At 38.5% G+C, this 25,401-nt stretch overlaps 1 protein-coding gene across 16 annotated transcripts in view; it reads left to right on the forward strand.

Annotated features, from left to right (window-relative positions):
• PARD3 (par-3 family cell polarity regulator) overlaps positions 1–25,401 on the forward strand; it is a 443,154-nt gene that overhangs the window by 176,074 nt on the left and 241,679 nt on the right. For 11 of the 16 annotated variants that reach the window (XM_074558690.1, XM_074559146.1, XM_074558909.1 and 8 more), the window contains exons 4-5: positions 3,050–3,228; positions 16,290–16,421. In XM_074558690.1, the coding sequence (XP_074414791.1) occupies positions 3,050–3,228; positions 16,290–16,421 (311 nt within the window). The remainder of the gene's footprint in view (positions 1–3,049; positions 3,229–16,289; positions 16,422–25,401) is intronic. The other 5 variants (XM_074559216.1, XM_074559293.1, XM_074559380.1 and 2 more) reach the window with 1 other exon arrangement.

A 25,401-nucleotide genomic window follows, 5' to 3' on the forward strand; every position in this document is an offset into this window, starting at 1 on the left:
TCCTTTGATTTTCCTTTTAATATTTCAAAGTATATCCTCTTCAAATCTATAAATTCTAGTCAAATTCTGTAAACTAGAGGATTTTGACTAACAATATATTGGTTAAAAAAAATCTGTTCAATATATTCTATTATGTTGTTGTTTTAATGGAGAGGAAACAGAGTTAAGAGAATGCAGGAGATGTTTCCAGCTTGTGGTGAACAGTGTGAACAAGATTTACTTCTTAGATTAAGACCTATTGACCATTGCCAAGCAGCATGGGTTAGAGCCAGCTCTGTGTGTCTGTCCCCTTCCAGTAATAAAAAAAAAAGTAATGCCATGTGTTTGTTTCTTGTTAACTTGGGAAATACATAGAGGCAAGATACACAATTTTTTTGTCTTCTATAGTTCACTTTATTGCAAAGTTTGCTTTGTAAAGCAAATCACTTCTCCTTAGGTGTGGAACCATTTCCATAAGAAGAGATGGAAGAGATGATTTGTACCTTCATATTGACAGAATACCCTTTTTAAAGAAGATTTAATGGAATGTTCAATAAATATCTGAAAATATCTCAATAGCTGAACTTGCTGAAATGAAACTCGTCATACTAAAGGTGCTCATCTGTGAGTAGATTTTGTAGAGAAGCTTCTCATGTTAATGTTCTCTCCAGAGCATAGTAATATTTGGGAATTCCGTTGTATAATTGACTACCTGTATTTTGATGAGTCTCTACTCACCATTGTGCAAACTGTCAGGTTTTGACTACAAAGCAGAAGCCAAGGCAGAGATAATGACTTGCTCCTCTCCAGAAATGGTGGTTTGATTTCCTTTCTTTCTTTGTTGGCAGTTTGGCTTCTCTTCTTACAGAAGTTCACCCAACTGAACTTTTGTTTTGTCAAGCAATTTGAAGAAGAAGTGTAAAAATACAAGAACATTTTGCTATCACCGTGCTTATATATAGACGTACAAGCATAAGGAGCAAGTGAACTCATGTTTGAAAATTGTAATTCTCTGTTGTGGGGTGGGTAGTGAAGGCAAACATGATAATGTGCACGGGCTGCTGCTTGGAACAGATATAGATTGGTAGTTGTCCTAAGTGGCACTACATACGAGAGAGCCCCTTTTGGCTCAGGCTGATCTAAGAAAGGAGAAAGTGTGCTGGGGGCTGAGCCAGCAGCACAGCACTGCTGGGAAGGGGTCACTTCATCCAGTGCTGGGGCTGCAGCTGAGCCACCTCTGCTCAGAGAGCTCCTGGCGGTTCATAGGGCACTGGTGGCGTGTTTGTCATCGGGGGAAAGGAGATGCTTTGCCTTCAGCTGCTTGATGAAAGCTGAAGTGGTTGAAAACAAGGCAATCAAGGAAACCCTCTATTAGACTGGGTGACTATATACTGAGAAATCAAATTCTTAGTAGACTTAACTCTGCCCATTAATACTTTCCTTCATAATTAGTAATCTTTTATGAAACATTCCTGTAATTAATACTAGTTCCATTATGCACTTAGGTGTATATATATTAGTAAGTGTATATGTATTTAGAAAATAAAGCATTTTATTTTCTGGAAATTACCTTTTGTTATGAAAATTAAAAATAAAAAAATTGAAAGCAAAGAGAAATAGTACAACAGTTGTGGGGAAAAAAAACCATTAATTCTTTGTTATTCTTGTTTACCAGAATGAACATGAAATAGATTGACTGTTTTGGTGTTCGGTCATGTAACACTTGTTTATATCTCAGCAGCAGGAGTCCTTGTGGATTAAAAAAAACTTGCATGTTTTCATTGTGTGGCATGACTTACTGTATTTTTCAGTGTATTCATAATCCCCTGCAGAATAAGATTCTTTAATATTATTAAATGTAACATTAACATGAAGCTATTGTCGAGATTGAGACAAGTCCTTTAACAAACAGCTCCTGTCACTGTGTTTTCCTGTTAGTATTGCCAGACCTGCACCCTCAGTTTCCTTGGGAACTGTTTCATTGAAGCATTAAAACCCAGTCCTGGTTTTTATTCTCAGCTGTTGCCCATTGTGCCTTTCCCACTGACTCAACTGCTTAGGTGCCATCGCTTTCACCTTTTTCCTTTGCACTTTGCATTCAGAGTTCTCAGTGCTGCAATAAAGAGAAATAAAACTGATAAATCACAGCCTCTCTATTCTGATGCTGAGTGGGAGAGTACTAAGAGGTCACAAATTCAGGCAGTGAAACTTCTGTTTGGGCAAGGAGAGGATAGATGTGTGGGTATTTGCTGTAGGATAATAAATGAAATTGGAAAAAATTAAGTTCTCTTTCAAAAGAAACTAACTTTAATGTGCCATTAAAGTTTCCAGAATGGATGTGACCTCTACATGTATTAAGAAAACCTTATCTCTTTCCAATCAGTCTACCTTCCTGCTGCATCATTTTTTACTAATGAAATATTTTTCTCCTGTCAGTCACGCCAGCTGCAAGGCTGAGGGAATCAGGGTTAATCAGCACAGATCTTGCTTGAGCTGTCAGGAAGAGGCAAAGGAAGAATGCAGAGGAGAAAACAGTCTCTTCCATAAGTTTTGAGAGGGAAATGCAGAGTATATTGTAGAAGGTCAGGAGGCTGCCTTGGCTGGCCTGCAGCTTCCTGGCAGCACGTTGTGCTGGCAGTGCCCAGCCCTGGCAGTGGGGTGGGGGACACGTTGTCCAAGCCCACCCCTTGCTTTGCCACCAGCCTTTGCCTGCTTGCTCTTCAAAATGCCTGTATGTCACCTTAACCTCCTGGCTGTTCAAGTCCATGTTGCATGTTTTTATTTTGCACACCACCCAACAGATAGCTTTGTGCTGTAAAGCTACTGAGCTGTGCTTGGTTCAGAGGGGTTGGTTTTCCCTTCCTTTTCTCCATGTGCAGCCAAGCAGCACGGCTGTGGTTTGAGGGACAGACCTTGTCCTTGAGGAGCTGTGCTGAGGTCAAGAACTCCTTACTCTGTGAAGCCTCATTTGGTCGCAGCCACCCTTCCAGAGCCTGAAAAAATATTTTTCCTTTGTCAGGAACATTTTAAATCTAGTCAGTGTTTATTTACTGTCTGATTTGTTCTGCAGATATGCCTCTCCACGTCCGCCGCAGTAGCGACCCTGCGCTGATTGGCCTCTCCACCTCTGTGAGCGACACCAATTTCCCTGCAGAGGAGCCCTCCCGCAAGAACCCCACCAGGTGGTCCACAACAGCAGGCTTCCTCAAGCAGAACACCCCTGGTGTGCCCAGTGCTCATGAGAGAAAGGTATGCTTCTTTCCTCCACTTTAGTAAATAAATTACAAATATGCATGAATATTGAATTGTTTTCTGCTTCTCTCATCTGCTCCTGGTTTAAACTTGTGTTTTCTGACCTTGTCCACCCAACCCCATCAGCAGCAGTGAAGTGTTTGAGTCACATTTGTCCTGCTCTTCCCAGACTCTCAGTGATAACCACAGCAGTGATCCTAAAAACTTGATTTTTGCCCTTAGGTGTAGTTGAATCTATGATTATTCACTATTCTGCAAAGTTTTTATTTTTCAACTTTTTCTTAATGCTGGTAGGCCATGTCTGTATTAATTTTTACTGATCTCTGTAGAAGGCCTTATGTCAGTGAATAATCTGCATGCCCACAGCTGGTCTGGTTTGTCTTGCTAACCCAGCATTGCTAATTTGTACTTTCTGAGTCTCTAGTGAATTAATACAAAACACAAATTACAAATGATTTCTCTCCTTGATAACAGTCTTAAAAATAAAACAGTGAAATGCAATGTGAGTATTTTTTCCTTCATTTTTTCTATATGATTTCAGTATCTCTCCATGAATTGCATTATTTGCTAGAGAAGCCAACAAGAAGCACTCTTCTGAGTGCAATATTAAAAAAAATTGAAGAATCAAGCCCTTTTGTACAATCCCACATTGCCCATAATTGTGATGGTAGCTTGCAGAAAAACTCAAAAGGAAAAAAATGTGTATTTTCTGATAGAAATGAGTAATTTTAAAAGAATGTTGCACTTTTGATTGCCATTCTCACTACACAGGACAAAGTCATCTTGGAAAATATGCAGCTTAATATAGCTTTTATTTTTTCCCCTTCATTCCTGTTAACTCTGTGTAGTATAAATGCAAACTAAGTCTCAGCAGTCAGGATTTACACACCCCAAATAAAGAAGTCTTTATACCCTGCTAATGAACCAAACTATTTTCAGTGGGCCTTTGGTCATTTCTAAAGAATCTATAAAAGCTCAGTGCTTGTAGGCATTGAGGTCCCTGTTCTGCAGAGGTGTCAGTGTAACTTGGTACCATTAAGTTTCTGCTTAATCAGAATTTCAGGCAGGTAATAGTATGTTTTCTGTCTCTTGTACTGGGGTGGCACAGGAGTGTGTGCCCTTTTGTAAATATGTGTTTTGTACTACTCTGATTCAGAGAAGAAAAATGTTAATCTAATCCATTTGAAGTATTAACATTTTCAGTTAATTTTTGTGAAATGATAATGAGATGACACTTCGTTACTCCACAAGCATAGATATGAAGGGCTATACACAGCAAAATCAGATTTCTTTGAGTGTCTGAAGTTAGCAGAAATTGGAGAGAATTGAAGAGCAGCTTATCTTTCACACTAGTCTCATCATTAGTTGTTCACCATGTGCTTATTCTTGGTTTTTATGAAAATATTTAATGTCTGTTGAAGCATGGTGACCAAACTGGAAAGGAATGCATATGATCTCATGTAGGGATGGGAAGCAAGGCACCAGAGAACATTAAATCAAAAGGATTGGAAAGAACTGAAGTTACATTAGTTAGTACAATAGATGCTGATAAATTCTTTTATCATTTTTGAACACTCTATATATTGATTATTTGAATAGAGCAGAGCACTATTTTTAATAGGTAAATTGCAGTAAGCACATGGAATTAAAGAATTGCTTATGCAATATGTATTGAGAATTAATCCTGAGTTCATTTATGTTAGACTGCATTTTTTTCTGTTTTCAGTGTTTTGATTTCTTCATGTGAGTCAAGATTTTGTAGCCAATCCTATTTCTCTTAGGAATCACATTAAGAATTCTCATTTCCTCCCACAGTATTAGCAACAATTTCATTTGTATTATTATTCTAAATGGTGGCATTTTTGAAGTCCTTGTCACCAGTTTCTTACCGAAGTACTAACAAAGAATTTTTACAAATGCATTTGTGTTTTTTGAGCTGTAATAAGTCCTCTTTTCTTATGTTAGGTTGTTTTTCTTCAGCTACTCGGATAACAAAGAGATGGCTGTGCTTTGTTCCAGACTGTTTCATTGATTATAGATGACACAGACATTTTGAGAAAAGCAATGAGAACAGTCTTAATTTTCTGCTCAGCGCATTGGGCCTGAGCACCCATATATCTTTTGTGAGTGGTTGGCACTATGTAATGTTTTCACTGCAGTTCTCTTTCTTGACAGCACAAGAACATATGTTCTTGGGCTGAGATTTGCAGCACAGTTGTAGATTAGCAACTTTGCCCCAGCAGTATCTTGCAGAAACATGAAAAGGGTTTCTGGGAGAGTTGCCAAAAGCTTCATCCACCTACTGACTCCAAGAAGTGACATTACTTTCAGCCCGTCACCTCTAAAGAGAAATAATTGACAGGTAGAAGCCCTGTCCAATTTTTGGAGGAATTAGCACAGGGGAAGCTGCATGTGTCTGGCAGAAGGGATTTATTTCTCAGGGACAAGTGAGAGAGGACGTCTTACTGGTGTTTGTTTCATTTTGGGTATGAGGAATTTGGAATGGCAGGAGAACGGGCAGATGCCCAAGCTGAGATAAAATGAAGGGGTGAGAGTGCTGCCATGCACAGAAGGCTGTGAGGAGCCAGGACATATGCCAGTAGTTCTGGGCAAACAGAAAGGGAAAAGGGTGCTGGGCAAGAGTAAAAATACGGGCTGGTGGAAGGATCCTACTGGAACTGTAGTGCTGCCTGTAGTTACGGGGATAAATGAAATGAGACACCAGATCTCCTGTGTCCCTAAGGAGAGAATGACCAGAGAGAGACAGGAGTATGCTTTGGAGGGGCCTGAGTTGGTCTTGCAAAGATTTGGATGTGTGTTGAACTTGAGATGCATTTTTGTTATGATAAGTGGGATATTGTGATATGAAATCCTTGCCCTAAACTGAGTGTGCATTCTCATCCATTTTCAAATAATCTTTTAAAGAAACATATTTTTATTATCAGGATATCATAATACATTCTCTATCGTTAGAGTTGGAATCTCACATAATTTCTACTTTCTATGTTTTTCACCTGTAAGAGCAATTTACTCTGGTTTTTGTTCCAAGGTACTCATTTTTTTGCAGAATTATTGATTATTTACAAGTTATTGTAGTGCTGTTAACTGTACTTAGCTAGGTAATTCCTGACCTAATCCTTCCTATGAATGGTTTCAACCAAATGAATAGGTCTTCCTGTCTGTAAAATATTCACAAAATTGGCTCCTGATCACCTCTAGTTGGTAAATTTGCTTCTTGGGATTAATTTTTTTGAAATTGAATGTTAAAACCATTTTCAGATACTTTTGTGTGTGAGACAGACATGTCTGTATTACCTAGTGACTCATAGCTTGACTTAATCCTGTCTCTTGCTTCCTTGAGCCATTCTAATGGAAAAAGAAGAAATCTCTAAGTAGAAATCTTTCTCAGTGGCCTGGAGTAATACTTGATTTGCAAGGTGTAATTTTGTTTGAATTGTATTGAACTGTGCAGGTGAACAGATTGTACACAGCTGAAGCATATCATATGTACTTTTTTCCACTGCAGTAAAATCTTTTCTGGTATTGTTGTTTTCTGAATAACTGATGATTTGAATCACATTCTTAATAACTTAGTACCAAAGCCTATTGGGTCAACTAGCTGTCCTTAATAGAAGTAAGCTGCATTGATAATAATCATGTTTCTGTCCCCTTAGATGTTGTGTTAGTTTTGGAAGAGTGTAAATGCAACAACCCGTTATGCTGCATTTTATAATGACTCTGAATTCATTATCCCAAAATATTTTCAGTGTGGTTTTTTAAATTTACAATTCTATTTATGGTGAGGAATGACTTATCATTACAAATTAGTTACCTGCCTTGATCCTGCTTCTCTGAAAGACTGAAGGCTTATCTAGTTAACCTGCCTTGCTTTAATGCAAGGATGCACTGTGGATAACAGGCTCATGACAAACTTCCCACTGTGACTTTGCTGATTTTGATTCATATGTTTGCCCTGTCAGAGATAACAACATTGGTACAGCAGAAAGCATTGGAAATGTAGGTTAAAAAGGGGAGCTCAAGAGGGAGAAAAATGTTTGTGCATGGGCTTCTGTGCCTCTGGCTGCTGGGTTCACCCACCTGCAGCAAAGCAAATGGCCCACAATGTGCTCTGTGGGGTGGATCAGCAGCAGCAAGCACATAACTCAGTGTACTTGGCACATTATTTTGTAGTTCCTTTTTTCCTGTGCTTTTGTCTTTGCTGTTTAGTCAGCTGCCAAATTTTTTGCTTATTTGTTGTTAAATGGGTTTGTCCATGTATGTATTTTGAGGTGGAGCATCACTGTGCCTTGTAGGAATAATAATTCTTTCTAGGATATACTTTCTTCCTACATGGAAAGCTAATTTTTTTGGACTCTATAAACCACAGAGAAATAATTTGAAACTACCTGTGAGTGCCATAAGTCTCATCAAGCATCAATGACCTTACCTGCAAAACAGGTTGTGTTTCCCACATCTCCTATTGCAGGGAGTTTTGCTGTTCCTGTGGGCTGAGACTGATGAGTACAAAATTTCAGATTGCTGGGTTGCAGGGATTTATATTTATGTGAAAGATGCAATCCTTTCTAATCCTCTTTGTAAACAGAATGAAAAAAATATTTCTCTAATGAAACGTGTTTAGATAGGAGAAAAGCATGCATACATATTTTGAGAAGCTCCAACAACAATGATATTTCAGTTTCAAAATCAAATTTAAAGTGAAAATTAGTTTCATTTACCTTGAAGTCCTTTTAAACACAGCTTAGTGACAATTGTTTTGTCACTGTCACCAAAGACGTGGTGTTTCACTAGAATTGAAGTATAGTTCAGAGGATTGAAGGGCACAATATTAAAATTGTGTGTTGGTGTCATTTTGTAGCCAGGAAGTCTAAATGGCAGAGTGTAAATCTATTAAATGAACTGGGGAAAGTTGTGGACTAAAGGACTGGGCATCATTCTGAGAGCCTGAGACCAAATTATTGCTGATGTTTCTTGGGAGCCTCGGTCTCTGGTTTTGAGCCCTTCAGAAGGGAGGGGCTGTGTGCTTGGTGAGCAGTATTGGTGAAGTGCTGTAGTACAGGTGAACCCACTGAGGAGAAGTTCAGGATATCTGCAAAGAGCCTGGCATCTCTGTCATGAGAGGCTTTAAACCCCCACATGATGGATACAGCTGCTTGCTTTTAACCTAAAAATGCAGTGTTTTAAACAGAAGTTCTGGGGGATTCAATAGCTATGAATATTTCTTCATCCAGGTATATTGGAGCAGGGTTTTTTTCCTTTTCAATGAGATGGTCATGAGCTTTGTAATTTCAGATGTGGTTTTGCATAGACTGAGAGGAAGGGAGAATGAACATGGGTTGTCCAAATGGGGTGAAATAAAGTGTTTTAATATGTTAAATGTTACAGAAGAGAGATTAATGGAAAGTCAAGAAAACAGAAGTTGTATGCACCAGTTTTCTTCCTTTGTGATAGTAACTTGTTGCTGGCAGCTTGTGCCATGGTGGTTAAATAGTTAAAAGGAACTGTACCCAAAGAGAGTGCACTATGAAATCACCACAATATGTGTTATTTTTGTCCTGGATAGTGTGTAAAATTCATGACTTTGACAGAATCACAGTTGAGCTGAGGTTAGAAGGCACCCCTGGGGATTGTTGGGTTCAGCCTGCCTGGTCAGAGCAGGGGCAGTTAGGGCAGGTTACTCAGGTCTGGATCCAGCCAGGTTTTGAGAAGGTACATCTCCAAGGATGGAGCCTGCACCACCTTTCTGGGCAACCTCTTCCAGTGTTCGATCATTCTCAGAATAAGAAAGTTGTTTTCTTATGTTTTGATGGAATAATTTGTGTTTCTTCATGTGCCCTTTGCCTCAGGTGGTTTCATGAATACCATGAAGAATTGTCTGTCTTTAGTACAGTTGCTGGTGATATTTATAATGCAATGAAAACTCTATGAAAGAGCTCAAAATTCCTGACTTTGAAAATGTGAAAACAAATATGTTTCTTGCCCTCACCAGCAAGTTGGGAATAACAGACACAAAGTGAAAAATCCTTGCCTAGTGCACAGAGGTAACAGCCAGTGTGCATCATTTGATGCTCTGCTGTTCCATTAGCTGAGGGCTGTGTACATGGACAGGATTCAGCTGTTGGCATTCAAAAGTCAGTCATGACCACATGTTAAGCAGGCAAAAAGCCAACAACAAAACAAATAAATCCAAAGTGAAGGTATAATTTTCTCCGTCTCCTTTGTTTTACCTCCTTTTGCTCCAAGTCATCCATTTGTGGATGCCCATCTGTCAAATCTCCTCTCTGCCCCTCTAAAGATATCGGTGCAAGTTCTGAGAGCTGGTGAGTTTTTTCCACTTCTGCTCTCAGGCTGAACAAGTCTGTTAAACACATTGCCTTTGTTTTTCATCAGTGATGTAGGGAGGATGTGTGTTTGTGTCCCAGTCTCACTGCAGGTGATGGGTGGGCAGTGTCTGGGTGAGCAATGCCTGCTCCACAGCTGAGGGGACTCAGTGCTGCATCATGAGCTGGGAGTGCCAAGGAGGGTCAGGGTGAGAGAGTCTCCCGCTCGTGATAAAGGAGTGCTGGAATGTGCACAGGTTGTTTGTCTTTCCACTTCACTAAATGCAGTGTGCAGCACCTCTCTGAGAGCCACTGAAAGCTCTAAAGTATGTGGTATAGGATAATTGAAGATTTTTCCTCTGCCATTTTTCTAAGTGAGGGTGTACTTTGTAAATTCCCGTGTTTAAGTGTTTGTCTCTGTTGGTATTAATTTTTTATGTTTTTGCAGCTCCTCCTTGGTTTGAGGGTGAAAGGCTGGTCCTGAAAGAGTAGATTGATTAAAGACTGAGTAAGTTTAAAAAAACCCCTGACAGTTAGATATTCAGGTTTAGTGGATTTTTTTATTTCCAAAGGTTAGAAGCACATATATTTTTCCTGGTAATAGATATGGATCTATGTGTTTTGACCTGCTTTCATCTATTTAGTTGTAACCTACAACCATGCAACCATATACATTTGTTGTTCAAGAGCTTTTGCAGATTAATATATTTGTCTGTCTTGCTTTCTGGTTATTAAGGTTATGTATTGCTGCAAAACGTTTTTGGGTTTTGGCTGAATGTATATCTAGCAAGAAGAAGTTTAAAGTAAAATTCAGGTTGCAGGCTATGCTTCCTAACAGTGTTCAGACATGAACCTGCAAGTTTTAATCAGTGAATATTTCATAATTTTTTGCTAAATCTGTTGCATTTTAAAATTCACTTATCTCATCTAGCAATAAATTAAGACAAGAAAACCAAGCAGTATCAGAATAAAATTCACTCATGTGTGGAACTAATCCGTGCAAAGGAGTAGTAAGGCTGGGGAGGAGATGTTAAGCTTTAGTTAGTGGGGAAAATGAGCTCCAGTCATTTCCACTCTGGAAATTTCTGAACTTAAGGTGATAGAACTTAAACAGAACACTGGTTTTTCAATTTTTTTCAATTGCTTTTTTTCCTTTTTGCATCTAATGAGCTCTTCTAGAAGCATAATGCATTAATTCCTTTCATGGAGCTATACAGAGGGTCATTTCTGAGAAAGGTCTTTCTGAAAAGATCCAAATAAATGTGGAGTGGTCATTCTTCTCATCTATTTTCACCATAACTAGAGCATGCAAGTTCTTGATTAGACTATTATATTTGTATCTTCTGCAAATCAGTTTTTACCAGTTGGAAATGACCCATGTTCCAGGTCAGAGCTGATAGAAGGGATGAAGCTGTGGTAATTCTTTAATGTGGGAGTCCTCTTTCACTTTCCTCCTTGGAGAGTGGCCTCAGATCAAAGGTTTCTGATACTGGGTGACTGTACCTCATTCCTTTTTCTCTGCACTAAATGGCTGGGCTGTATCTGCATTATTGCAGTTTCTGGGGTCATGTTTTTCAGTATACATCAGGAAAAGAGCAGCCTTGGAAAATGAATCTGCTGGGAATAAAAGGAAGCTCACCCAAGCAGTAGTGTCAGTTTACTGAGGTACATGGATAGTTATAGGAAGTGACTGGCACAATTAGTTTGGAGGTAAATTACTGACATTTGGGAGAAATTGTTGTTACAAGATGCTATGTTAATAGAGAGAACAGTTCCAAATCTGACATCTGTGTAAGTAGGGTTTTTTTAAAAATGGAATTTCTCTTCATGCAATGCATCTTTTGGATTAATTAATTTTATATATGTAATGTATTTTCCATGTAAAAGAGACATTTGTGTGGCCTTCTTTGTGGGTTTTTTTTTTGGTTTTCGTATTTTTTTAGAACTGGAGATCAATTTGGTCTTATTCCATATTTGTCGAAAATGCAGTTAAAAAGCAGCCATGAAACTTCATCCAAATAAGAAACTCCAGGAATCTATTTGCTAGACCATCAGACAGCATGGAAAATGGATCTGTGTGTATATTATTTCATTTATAAACAGATGTTTTCATCAGACAGAGTTACTTACATAAACTGTGTGACTGTTTTGGTAATTAATTACAGCTTTTAGCATCCTGTCTGAGTGACACCAAATTGTTCAGAGTCTAACATGGTCATAGTGGAGCATTAAAAGAAATAAGAACAACCTTTTTAACTTGTACAGTGATTCAACAACAATAACTGCCCTATAGATGTGAATTTGGCCCGTCTTTCAGGTGGAATTGCAACCTCAAAAGACTAAACAAAGTTTTATTCTTCATCTCTCATCGCACATCCTATCTCAGTCTGAGGCTATCCCAAGGAACTAGAGCCAAACAAACAAGCAGCCTTTTCCAAAGTGCATAGGATACAAGGAAAAAGACTGGGTAGCAAAAAATGATCAGTGCCCAAAATGATCTCTCTTAGTGACTGTCCTAAAGGACACATGGGACACATTTCTATTGCTGTAGAAATAATTTAAGTGAAAACTTGGTTTGTATTTTTGAATTGTCTTTCAGGGAATTACTTTGAAGATATCTTCAATGTATTTTATCCCTGTTGTAGTGCTGTCTAGTGCAGTTTTGTTTTAAATAAGCAAGCAAAATTTGCCACACTTCAGCCATTCAGGAGGTGAAACAAAGGGAAAACTCTGTTTTTTCACTATTTGGAAAGTAGCAAATGATTTAGCAGATGTGGAACTGTCACCACACCAGGTGGAGAACATTCTGGTTGGGTTGTGATGCTGGGAGTTTGCAGGGGTACAACTGGAAGTTAAAATCACAAGTGAGTTCATGCAATGACAGCTAGTAATTGAAGTACACAGATCATTCTAATGCATAACTTCATCTACCAGCTACAGAGTCTTTGATGAGACACTTGTTACATATTGCAATTCATCTGAAATTGAAAGTATAGCAAAATTTCTTCATTTTTCCTGTCCCCTTTCACCCAGTCCTCCAGCAAAACCCCACAGGGACACCATGCTGAACTAAATCTTAAAGTGTTAGATTATGTGTCTTTATTAAAATTACTCCAAAATGCTGCATTTAAGTGTAGTGGTGGTATTATGACTTGACAGTTTTAGTATTATATTGATCAATTTCCATTTCAAACATGATAAAGCTGACATGGCCTATGGTCCCCAAAGATGTTTGGGAAAGAAACCTCTTTCTAAAAAATTAGGGCATTTAATTGTAACTGATGATGCATGTCAGCCCTGGTCCCAGGAGGGCTTACAGCTGCATTTCCAGAAGAAATGGGAATTCCCTGAGTGACCCTGATGGCTTCTGTACCATGAAATCTTCTCCTTTATGGGATTGTAGCTAAAAGTGACACGCACCTTTTTCTCCAGAGACAGAGACACACACCTTTTCCTCCACCTTTACCTCCTTCCTTTTTCAGCTGGATGTTGGGAGCATGTGTGCTAAAGCTAGATCATGCTGAAGACAAGTACAGCTGTCTGGATTAGCAATTGAATATTTTACACAAAAAATCCCCAGACAGTATATATTTTAAGTCGCAGCATCACAGCTGGCTCAGTAAATCCCAATGTCTAAGCTGCAGTGATGCTTTTCACCTGTACCTCTGTGGTTTGTCAGCACAGCTATCTTTGAATTAGCTCTGGTAGTAATGGAAACCCCTGCAAAAATGGGGTTCCAGGTAGCCAGGAGCACCTTAAGGCTGTGTGCTGTAGGTGCCTGTGAGAGGGATGGTGTGAGGCAGTGCTGGGTGCTGATCCCTCTGCTCCTCCTCCAGTTTGGTGCTTGTCCCAGTGCTGCACTCGTGGGAACAGGGAGAGCTGTTTGCCAGAAAGCAGTGACAAAGAAAGGAGAGGAGGGTTTCTCTGTGCCTGGTGGATCTTCTGATATTTCACTATTGGCTAACACCAACATGACTGCGTCTGTCATTGCAGCACGGCTATTTTATTCCAATCTGGTAATAGCACTATTTTGAGCCTCTGAAGAAAGGTGAGAGGTGAAAGTGCTGAGAAACAAAAAGAGTTACAGAAACCACATGTCTCTACCATTCTGGCTTTTATTTCTGCTGTCACAAAAAATTGCTGAGTGGCTTGGATGTCTTCTGTGTAAAATAAGCTGATTTAAGTCTTAGCAGGAGAAAGGCAATCTTCTACAAAAGTGGGTTACAAGCAGAAATATTTTGGTAGGTGGGATGAATGCACTCTTCTGTCAGCATAGATAATGTTAGGTGTAAACTCTTGGCAAAATTCTTGACATTAGAATAGATACACAAGACAGAGGCTTAATTTAACTCTCTGAGCTTAGGTAATTTCACTTACTCTGAGTGTTGTGATACTTGAGACTTTTTACAGCAACAAATTTCCAATGTAAACTTTGTGCAATGTGACTGTTCATTGTGATTCTGAGACCTGGTGATTGAATAATTGAAGAACAACACATCCCTGGATGAGCATCTTGGCTTCTCTCTTACTCTTATGAAATGCTCCTGTGCAGGCATAATGGATGCTGTGTTGGAGAGAGGGCTTTGTGTTTTATAAATAAAAACATGTTTAAAAAAAGTTTCTATTGAACATTGTAAGCAGGAATCAGTAAAAAAATGGAATTCTCTATAAAGTGCAGAAATACAGAAAACATCTGGTTTTATGGGAAGAAATTTCTGTTCATTCAGACCAGGTGATGTCTGTCAGGTAGTGGGTTATTGTTAGGTGACAATAATGCACGCAGCAGCTGCATGGGTGGTTTTGCACATAAAATGATTTTTCTTTATTTCTTTGTCAGATTCTGATTTTGTTGTTATACCTGCCCACCACTTTGAACAAGAGAAATTGTTGTTGTGGCTTATAGGAGCCGTGCCACCCCTGTCACCTGAAGAGGAGAATTGAATAAGAGAAGCAACAGGACAAAAATCAATTTGTGTACACCATTCCTTGGCTTTTATGATATTTGCTGTACAAAACTGACTTTGCCTTTCTAAGCAAGACACAGAGCAAGTTGCTAGTTTGCTGTGTGGTTAACCAGAACTGGAATACTGGATTGTTTTCAGTTGCTCAAAGGCACAAAGATTTTGTTCATTTGTGGCAGGGTAAAGTAATTTATGATGGTTATTTGTTAGGCTGGTTACTTGTGCAAACATATTTTTACAAGATTATCTTGTGTTGGATGAATTGAAGCTTCAATGTCTTGAAATGAAAGACTTTATCTAGTACTACAGCATCTTTCAAGAAAAGTTCTCATCAATTATGAAAGCTTAGGTTTGAAATGCCTGGGAAAAGATTGGTCTTGCATGGGAAGCTTTTGAAAACTGCTCTATTTCACAGTTATACCAAGACCTGAATTTCTTAGCAAAGCCTGTCATATATATACAAGAAATAAAGTTATGAGGGACAATTGCAAGGGTATTGTAAAGTTGTGAAGTACAATTGTAAGATGCTGCATCTAGAATATTGGACTAGTATTGTTCCAAGCCAAAGAAATATGAGTGTGGCAAATAGGGAAAGGAAATACTCATGCTGATGGAATGAAGTATTGATTTAAGAGGGGGTCAAAAATCTACTGTGTCCTATAAATAAAGAAAATAATAACTTTTAGCTGCAAATGTGCATTCCTGTTTGTTTATTATTTTAGAGGGTTTTGAGACTCCTTAAAGTGGTAATAATATTGCAAAATATGTTTTGCAATCCTGTTTTAAAAATAGATACTGTCTCTGAATTATCTGATTTGGCATAAAGATAGACAAACATTGACTGGAAAAAATACTCTGCTTCTGAAGGAAGTATACTTATATATATTATAGTATATTTATAATTCTCTTATGAAAAGCTAAGCAGAATTTTAGCTCCATGTATTATTTCAGTTGGAAGGAACTAAGCTATGTAAGCTATCAGTAACACTGACTTTAGGCTAAAAGTAACTCCCATCATTAAGAATCTGCCTCTGTGCTTTTGTTGGCTTTTAGTGATCAGACTGGGTAAGGACTAATAACCTTTAGAAGCTGAAGAATTTGTACAGCTTGTAGGAAAGATGTGCAGACAAATTCATCAATTAAAAAGAAAGAGAAAAATTATCAGTCTCAGTAGGATCAGTGTATCTCTGTCAGCACAATCTCCATCTGCTGCTGCTCTACAAATGTGACTGTACTTGTACCTTCAGGCAAACCAGGCAAAGCATTATTATGTGAAATAATAAATTCAAGTTTTGAACTCTACAGCATGCTATTCTGGTTTTAAGGACAGTACCTGGAGCAGTGAGACTGCTTTGATTGTAAAATTGATTAAATCCAGAGACTTGGGAAAATGATGTAGTGGCTGTAGCAGTCACTGAGTGCACTCATTTGGTGCATTTGCTCTCAGTGAGAATGAACTGAGGAGAGTGATGCTCTGAAAGCCTTGCTGAGTAGTACTTGGGAATCTGTGCACTAGAGGTCTGAGGTTGGACAAAGAGGAAGGGAAGCATGAGTGGGTGGAAGATCTACAACTCCACTCAGGCTTTGTTTGGGTGTCCCTGGCATTAAGGAACAGGGGCTCTTGCCCTTGAGTGGCCAAGCCATCGCGCTGTCCTTGGGTCCAGTCTTCCTCTTGTATTCATTTAATAACCAGCTGCATTGTTAATGTGCAAGGACTGGTTGTTTTTTATAAGACCCTTTTTTGTTTCTTTTAAACTAGAAAGATGAAAACTACAGAAGCCTACCACGAGATACTAGTAGCTGGTCTAACCAGTTTCAGAGAGACAATGCTCGTTCATCGTTAAGTGCCAGTCATCCCATGGTGGACAAGTGGCTGGAGAGGCAAGAACAGGTAATATATATGTGTATATATATATTACTTTATCAATCTAATCTTTATGCTACTCCAAGCTATTACAAAGAAGTGTATTCTTACCTAACATAGGCTCTATAAGCATGATAGAAACACCTCTAGTATGCTGACTGCATTTGTATGGGATACCTTCTGCTTCAAAAAAAACTGCTAAAATGGACACCTGAAAATAATTTCATTTTTGAGTTCATAAATGCATTCCTATAGTATATGGAGTGCTGCTGTTCTTCACAACTGATATCAACAGGGTTATTTTATTTAGTATTATTTTGATAAACACTCTGCCACTGAAATCCAACAGCGATACTACATAATAGCCAAATGTGGGTCAGTTTTGGCACTGCACTTTTAAATGCTTGTTATTTTTAACACCATAAAACATATTAATTATAAATTTTAAGACAGTATTATATTTGTTTAGTGTATATTTATATTGATTTTTATCTTAGTCTTTTTTGAAACACTTAGTTGTTCCAATTTGTGGTTGTTTTTAATCAATTAATTTATTTCTTAATTTGTTTATAAGCTTGTAGTCACAGAGATTTAAAGGTCTGAAATTCAAATTACCTAGCAGTCACTTCATGTCTTTGTATATGCCTGAAATTTTCAAAGAAGTGTCTTCAGATGTATACAGAAAATGCATCTTTAATATGGAAATTTGAAATACAGCAGCAAGCTCACATGTAGGGTAGTGCATATGTAGCATTATTGCCTCATTTTTTCTTTATGCAATGTGCCGTGAAAATACAGAATTTTTGCATCGAACAACAATGTACAAATTTTCTATTTTACAGCAATAGGACATAAACCCAGAATTTGCTTTATGCAGAAGAGCTTCAAAATGAAATTTGCTATTTGACACAGCCCAGGCGCTGTTACACTGTACCATGTGAATGGAGGGGAAAGTTTATAATCCAATCCCTGGTGTCCTGGGACTGATCTGCACCCACATATTCCTTACTGATATTTGAAGTTTGGTATTGCCAACTCATAGCATACTCCAAACATTCTTTATTCAAACCCATTCTTAAAATGAGCTTAAATTTAAAATGAGCTTAAATAATATCACAGAGTATTAAAAAACCCCCTCAACCTCCTCCCAAATGTGAGTTATTAACTATTTTTATGCCTTGTAATTATCTGCAAATTGATTATATATTCTATGAGAAAAATTCTGTCTTTGGTCTTTCTATTCTTTCCTGTGCACATTTAATGCCAGCCTTCCTTCCATTGCTGTTTTCCTCCGAGATACAGCGCTTGGTTGGATGAAGTGAGCTGCTGTCTCTGTGTCAGCCGGTGTTGAAAGGGAAAGTCAGTGCCCAGATTTGAAGGCAGCTCCTGTGTCAGTTCTGCTTGTTTGATGTTGTTGAGGCAGATTTCCATGCATCGTTGGATTCGCACTGTGGCACTTAATGAAACTGTTGTCTCAGCAAAAGGAGTTGGATTAGAAATCTTAATAGTGATCATCTTGTAAAATGTTTGGTACATGAAATTTCAATATATGATGTTTCATATTAAGCTTTGTGTTGATTTTAGTCTCTGAAAAGCTTAACTAGTTCAATTTGTTCACCAATTAGGTAAATAATTTGCCAGTAATGGTAGACTGGAAGCATATTTGTTAGCAGAGTCAACTGTTCACAGTTTGAAATTGTAAATATGATGTTTCTTTAGAGCAAGTTCTCTGTTTTTTGTTTTTGTTTGTTTGTAGTGGTGTTTTTTTATTAAGAGAGATGGTTGATTCTTTGAATATGTTAATGATTCTGCATGTACCTGGAAGATCAGGATCCTTTTGCAGTTTCATATAGCAGGATAATTGGTTAGACTGAAATCTTTTTAGCAGGACACATACAGGAGAACAAAGTCTGTTGGGAGAATGGGATGCGCAATAGGGAAGAAGGGAAGGGCCTGGTAGGGGATGGAGTAGCTGCAGACGGAGATATTCTTCCACACATTTTGGCATTTTAATATCTTCTTCAGTATCCACTGTAGGATGTTATTTCCCACTGGTTAAACCTTCATTTCTGATAAGGGGAAGCTCAAGCAACAGGGTTGCAATCTGGTATAATCAATTAATTTAGCAACTTGCAGTTGTGTTGCTGTGTGCTTGGCAGAGCTGTGGAGGGGCTGGAGCGCTCTGTGCACCCTGCCAGGACGTGCATCAAGAGTAGCAGACTGCAGGTCTGGCACCAAGGGTAAGGCAGCAACGGTGCCAAGAAACCTGTAGGGCAGAACCCCCAGATACCAGGGCTATTAATAGTCCTGCTCTAACATGCCTTTATGGCTCTTCAGAGAAGGTAGTGGAAAGCATTGAGCTCATCTTGCAGACTCCAGAGACTTTTTGTTGGATGAAGGCTCTTCTTTCTGGGCTCAAATTACTTCTCTCAAAGCTGGCCTAATCTCTTTCTTTTGAATATGATGCAAGAAAGAATTCCAGGATGATATTTGTCACCTTCTAGAATGAAGAATATTCACTGGAATTGCTTTTTGAAAGTGTGATGTGCAATTATTTTTGTGTAAAAATACAATTATTTTTGTGTGGACAGCACCTCATTTCCTATAAACAACAGTAGAGAGCGAACTGTAATTCTGTAGCATCACAGCTCATTCTGAAGATGGAACAAGAGACATTGTTTCTGGGAAACCATTATAAACCACTGTAGCAGGCATTAATAAGGGCATAGAATTAGATATGTTCAAGTAGGTGTTAGAGAAGTAGTTCTGTAAACTTTTCTGCGTTTCTGTACCTAAAAATGGAGGAACGTATGAAACCCGTTAAAATTTCTGGCGGTAATTGCTTTTGCTTGTATTTGTGGAGTTTTACTTGGGTTCTAGTAAATTAGAGTGATACATCAAATAAATGGAAAAGATTGTCTGGCTTGCAAGTCCTTTAAAGTGTTATGCTTGTATGTGCTGGTTAGATATAAAAGCCTAGCAATTGTTCCCAGTTAGTTTCAGAGCCCTCTGGCTGTCGACAGGGCAAATGGCCCATGTGTTTCTCAGTAACTTCTGGTATTTCTCAAGCCCATGAGATAAGTGATGTGAAACTCTGTACCAAAGAATAATTTCACCGCTATGGAGCCAAAAATGCCAATTCAGTTTCAGAATACTTTTAGAAAGGTAAGGATTTTTAAGGGACTTTTTACAAGAGCATTGTAGTGGTAGGACAAAGGGGGAGTATGGCTTTAGACTGACAGAGAATAGATTTAGATTAGATATAAGAAATAAACTTTTCATTAGGATGGTGGTGAGGCACTAAAACTACTTGCTCTGAGAAGTTGTGGATGCCCCATCCCATCAAGGCCAGGTAGGATGGGGCTCTGAGCAACCTGGTCTAGTGAAATGTGTCCCTGTCCATTGCAGAGGGGTTGGACCTAGAGGTGATCTTTAAGGTCCCTTTCAGCCCAACCATTCTGTGATTCTGTCATTGTATTTTTTACTCTTTCATTCAATTTATTATTTTTTACAGATTGTTAAGTACTAGGGAAAAAAAAGTGCAATCTTTAATTTGATTCTGAAATATGTTAAAAAAAAAGTTGTTTTTTATTCTTTGCCTTGACCTCCGCAGCACCTTCCTTTTCTCCACAGCAACCAAACTTTAAAGAATAGTTGAAAAGTCTTATTTTCTCTGAAATTTATTCATGTATGTGGTAATGTCACTTTTATTTGAGAACTCTTTCTTCCCTCAGTTTACCTCAAGACTTGCTTGGACCCTGATCAAATCTGGCCTCATGCTGTTTCATACCAGGGAGACATGAAAGGGAATGAGTGAAAGAGTTAAAGTTTTCACCAGTTCCTTAAGTTTAGGTACACAGAAACTTTCTCTCACATGGTCATTTTTGTTTTATTAGTCAAATAATGGAACTGACAGCAAGCAAGACACCATGAGTTGAAACATTCCTTGCTCAGGTGGTCGGAAGTGGGTGTGAGGACAGCAGGAGAGGAAATCAGCCATACTTGAGTATGAAGCAGTTGATCAGATTTGCAAATACAACAAGTTTAGTGCAGTTAAAACAATATGTAATTCTATATGCATACAGGTATATATATTTTTATACATTCATGTATTTGATCTATGTCTGTATTTATTGGTGGATGAAAGCAAAATAGGAGATGGAGTAAAATTTCATAGTTATTACTGAAGAACATGTCTGATTCCTAAGTGCCCTGTAGCTTTCTGATATCCAGCAAAAGCCAAACTAGAGCAACTCAAATGCATTCTAAATGGCAAGAGAAGCTGGTTACTACTGCTCTATTCTTGAGCAGAAGTGTGCTGTGTGGAACACTTCCCTCAGTTATTTTTGTTCATGACATCTGTCCATAGTAATCTGGTTCAGTTTCTCTGGTTCCTGTTGCAGCAGGATCAGATGTGGCAGTAGCATATGGGTCTGGTATCTCCAACTGTAGAGTACCTGCCTTCAGCTTGTATTTGCAGCAAAATAAGGCCTGCTTTTAATATGATTGAATATGTACTCTTCAAACATTTGGGTACTATAAATTAATGCGTTTCAGCACTGTCAGTTGGAAAAAAAAATAATGAAAGCTTCAGAGATAGGTTGGTGAATTCAAACCACTAATTTAATGTGGATTTGTCAAATTTTCATGTAACAATGAAAAACCCGTTTCTATTTCATGCTTTAAGGAAGAAGGCAGTAATGCTGCTGATTTATTTTGTTTATTTCTAAATGTTTCATAGTGTTAGGGCTAATGTATATGTTTTTGTTTTCACTGGTGTACCTCTTTTTTACTTCTCCTTGTCTGACGGGTGTATTTTGGCTTTTTTTTACCTAGGTTTTTTCTTTTAATATGACTGTAAGTGCAGTGGAAGGGTCTGTGAATTCTGTTTCATGGCCTGAAGATGGGGGTGGCTCAGGGGTGGAGGCTCTTGTCTCAAACTCCTCACATGTAGATATTGAAAACTGCAGTAAAAATTATTGTCATTATAACAAGTTGGGCTTTAAGATTTGGACAAGGAATAGCTAGGCTTCAGTTAGAGGGATCATTTTTAACTGGTTATCCATTACTCTGTAAAATGCCAGGGTAGATTCTATGCCTTTCCTCTCTCTCCAAGGACCATGCACTTCATATTTAGTGTCTTGTGATAACGACCTTAATGAACGTGGAACCATGGCAGCATATACATTGGAAAACACAAAGATAGTTTTAAAGCTTATCATACTCCCTATAAAGGATGTCTATCACAAAAATGGAGAAATGCAAGTGTTCAGAGCAGTAGGCATAGTGCAGAGAGCTGTCTTTTTGGGGGTCATCAGTGGAGGTCCCGTGTGAAATGCAGGGAATGTGTGTGTGTGTAACCATGAGGCTGCCCAGCATTTGTGAAACTAGGCAAGAACACTGAGGCTGATCATGGGAGCAGTAAATGTAACCAAATGGCATGGGTTTGCTTGTTTCTGGCTTGGCACATGATTTAATATTCAGTAATTGTGCATAGTAGTAACCAGGGGCAGGTTGAAGTGACCAGTGCACTGGTGGAGGACTTACTTGAGGTATGTGTTAATTAAAGAGTTGGTTGGAAAACCTCAAGGTGCCCCTGCAGGAGTTCAAAGTATCCCCAGTCCCATATCCACTTGCATGTAAAGGTTTTTTCCTACTTGAGATGGGTTCTTGGCCCTGTGATCACACTGGCTTCACTCTGATAAGGCTGTCAACACCCCGACAGCTGCAGCAGTTGTTTCTTCTGGATTTTGTACTGTGAAGATGATGGAAATCTTGTTTTGGCCAAAGAGTATTTGCTCTTAGCTGGTGCTGCTACAGGTAATTAGGTATGGAGTGCTCCCTTTATTTCTCTATATTGGCAAGACATGAACTATTTCAGCACAGGAGCTCAAATGCTCGGATGAAATGTAAGCTATCAAGTGCTGGCTTCTCAGCCTCCACTCAGCATGAAGAGGGACTATTACAGCTCAGTAAGGGCAGTGGCCTGAGGCAGCCAAATGCCCTGACTGCCAGAACAGCACCCTGACATCTTGGAGCCGTTACTAAAGAAGCGTTTAATAATGCTTTCCTTATTTTAATCCTCCTTTTTTCTTTGACCAATCACCCCTATGGAATATTTTGTATATGTAATATGGTCAAAATTTGTATGCGATTTCTAATAGCATTTGACTTCCCATAAGAGTGTTGTGGTATTGGGGTATCTCTGATGTGTATGGGACCACAATTTAGTAATTATTCTCTGTATTTGTTTCAGTGTTCTCCCTCTGTTGCTTTTATTAGATAGGAGAAAATGCTGTGAATTTCAATAACTTTGATTTTTAAATCCTGTCTTGATATTTTTTCTGATTTTTTTTTTTTTGGTATTCCTACACCCATGAAAGAGTTTTTATGTCTCCTGAACTCAAAAGAATATCTATGGTTTCCTGTACAAACCTTAGATGTGAATATGTTAATGCAGATATTTGTTGAATATTCTCTGAATGTTTGTGTATAACTACAGAAACAAAGAAGCCTTAAAGAAAAGATTTATTTTTATGCTGAATTCACCAGTATGTACAGAGATAGAATCAAATTTCAAGATACAACCAATGGAGTATGCATTAGTGTCAAGAAAATATTAATGTGGAATTTATAAGTCCGTGCTCTTTCATAGAAAATGGCCATTTCTGGACATGACCATAATTGTATACTTTGGAGAGAAAAGACTTATCTTATTTGTCTTGGAGTCATGAACAGATTTGAAGTTGTTTTTCAGTGCTGAGGATTTCCGTTTATATGAGGTAGGAGGTTGGAATAAACAGCTTTATTGCTTGGGGACAGCTGTAGTGGTGATGCTTTCATAAACTGTTTCATGCTGGCATCTATCTTGTTCTCCTTTCAAAAATAATATGTCATTTCATACTGTGTATTAAATAGGTGAGGCAGTTGGGGGCTGCAGTCTGCTTTCAGTTATATGCTGCTGTGTAGATATGAATTCAGTGGCAGAATGTAACTCCATATGTGTCCACATTTAAAAAATTAACAAAAAAACCCCCGAAACCTAAGGCAGAAATGGCAATTTAACAAAAATACTCATGGTTTTTAATTATCATAGAAAAAGACATGTATCATGTTCAGGTGTGAATATCCTCACACTCAAACAGTTTCACTCTCCAAGATGTTTAAGTATGAGCAGGCAGATAATGGACTGGTCTGAAAGGTAAAGGACCAACAGCCCATATTGGAAGATACCTGGTGACCTGGTCCTACCTTTTGTGGGAAGCAGAGCCTAGGTGAGACTGCCTGGTACCCTGTCCAGTCCTGTCTGACCACCTCCAGTGATGGGGAATGTATCATGATGTTCTTAGGGAGGTCCTTTTGGTAATTATATAATTATAATCTTCTGATTATAAAAAAATCCCCAAAAATCTTGAATTAAACCAAACAAACCACCAGCACCAAATCTTTCTGGTATTGAGATGAAATCTTGCCTGAAGTAACTGCTACCTGTAGTCCCTTGTCTTCTCTTTGTGGACAGAAAGCCTCTGTCCTCTCTGTAGCCACCATTTCAGTACTCAAATAATGTGGTGAGATCCCCCTGGGCCTTTTCCAGGAGAAAAGACTTAACTTCCTCAGTCCTTCTTCACAGTGCATGCTTTCCAACCCTTTACTCATCTTCCTGGGCCTCCTCTGAACCTTCTCCAGTGCATCCTTGTCTGTCATGGACTGTGGCAGCCAGAACTTGACACAGTTCTGCAGGTGCAGCCTGACAAGCACTGAAAGGAGTGAGATAGCACAACTCTGTCTCTACTACTGTCTGCTGTAATACCCACTCTGTTTTGCAGAAACTTTTTGGGAAGTGTTGTCACACATGAAAAGTGTTTTCTGACTTGCTAGTAACCATAGACTGCTATTTTTCTGCCCTTTTGGACCAAGCTGTTTAAATAATCCTGTTGTTATGGTAATTTATGGTAATGAATGTACCATACCAGCAGTATGAATAATACTCTCTAAAATTGCAGAGAGATCCTGTAGGAAGCTTTCTATTAATTATTGCTGTTAGTTTTTTGAGTGTTTCCTAAATATTTTGTGGAATAATATTATCTTTTTTTTAGACTTCTGTCTGTCCGTGGCAGCAGGTCAAATAATGACATCTGAAAATCCATTGATGGCCCTGGAAAAGCTTTTTGTCTAAGGATGTGTCCAGTGGTTTTTTTCTTCTTTGTTTTCTTTCTTCATGCTGTGAAATAGGTCTGTCTTCTTATATGTTTCCTTTCTACTCCAGGTGTATATAATATATCCCCATGACTTGTTTATAACAAAAATGCTTTCTGTTTTCACAGTGTGCTTGTTGGTGCTACTGTGCTGTGTCTGCAGCAGTCCTGATGGGAATGTGGCAGGAGCTGGTCTGTTCAGGCCAGCTTGGGGTGGTGCTGGTCACAGCTTCCCCCTGGCAGAGAGGGGAGACGTGGCCCCGAGTGAGCAGCACTGAGCAGGAGCCTCAATTACAGAGTGCCACAGCAGTGCACAACTGAAATACATTAGTAAAATTACAATTTGTCCTCATTCCCTCAGTGGGTAATACAGTTAATGAAAATAGATCTGACCAAATTAAGATAATTTATTTCATTAGTTTACGGCACTGTAAAACTTTTCAGGGCAGTACAGTCCTTTGGTGCAAACCTGAAATAGATGCAGTTCCACTGTTCACTTCAAAGACCACAAAGGTTAAAACTTTTAAGTGTATTAAAGCAATTCTGTTAATTGTGTCTATAGAGGATTCTCCCTTGCCCTTCCTGGTAAAGTATTCTTAATTTAAAATTCACATTATGTTCGTTCTGCATTCTAGCCTTTTAACCAAAGTGTAAATATGTGATTCCTTGTGTCTTCAAGGCTTAGAAAGAAATTATGCATTTTTGTTTCAGAAGGTGGTATTGGTAGTACATGGTGTTGGTATTTTACCTTTTTTCCCCTTTCATTTTGTATTCTTATTTTCTCTGCTCTACCTTTCTCTTCTTCCTATGTA

This window comes from Zonotrichia albicollis, chromosome 1 (assembly GCF_047830755.1).
Source record: "Zonotrichia albicollis isolate bZonAlb1 chromosome 1, bZonAlb1.hap1, whole genome shotgun sequence".
NCBI classification, from domain to species: Eukaryota; Metazoa; Chordata; class Aves; order Passeriformes; family Passerellidae; genus Zonotrichia; species Zonotrichia albicollis.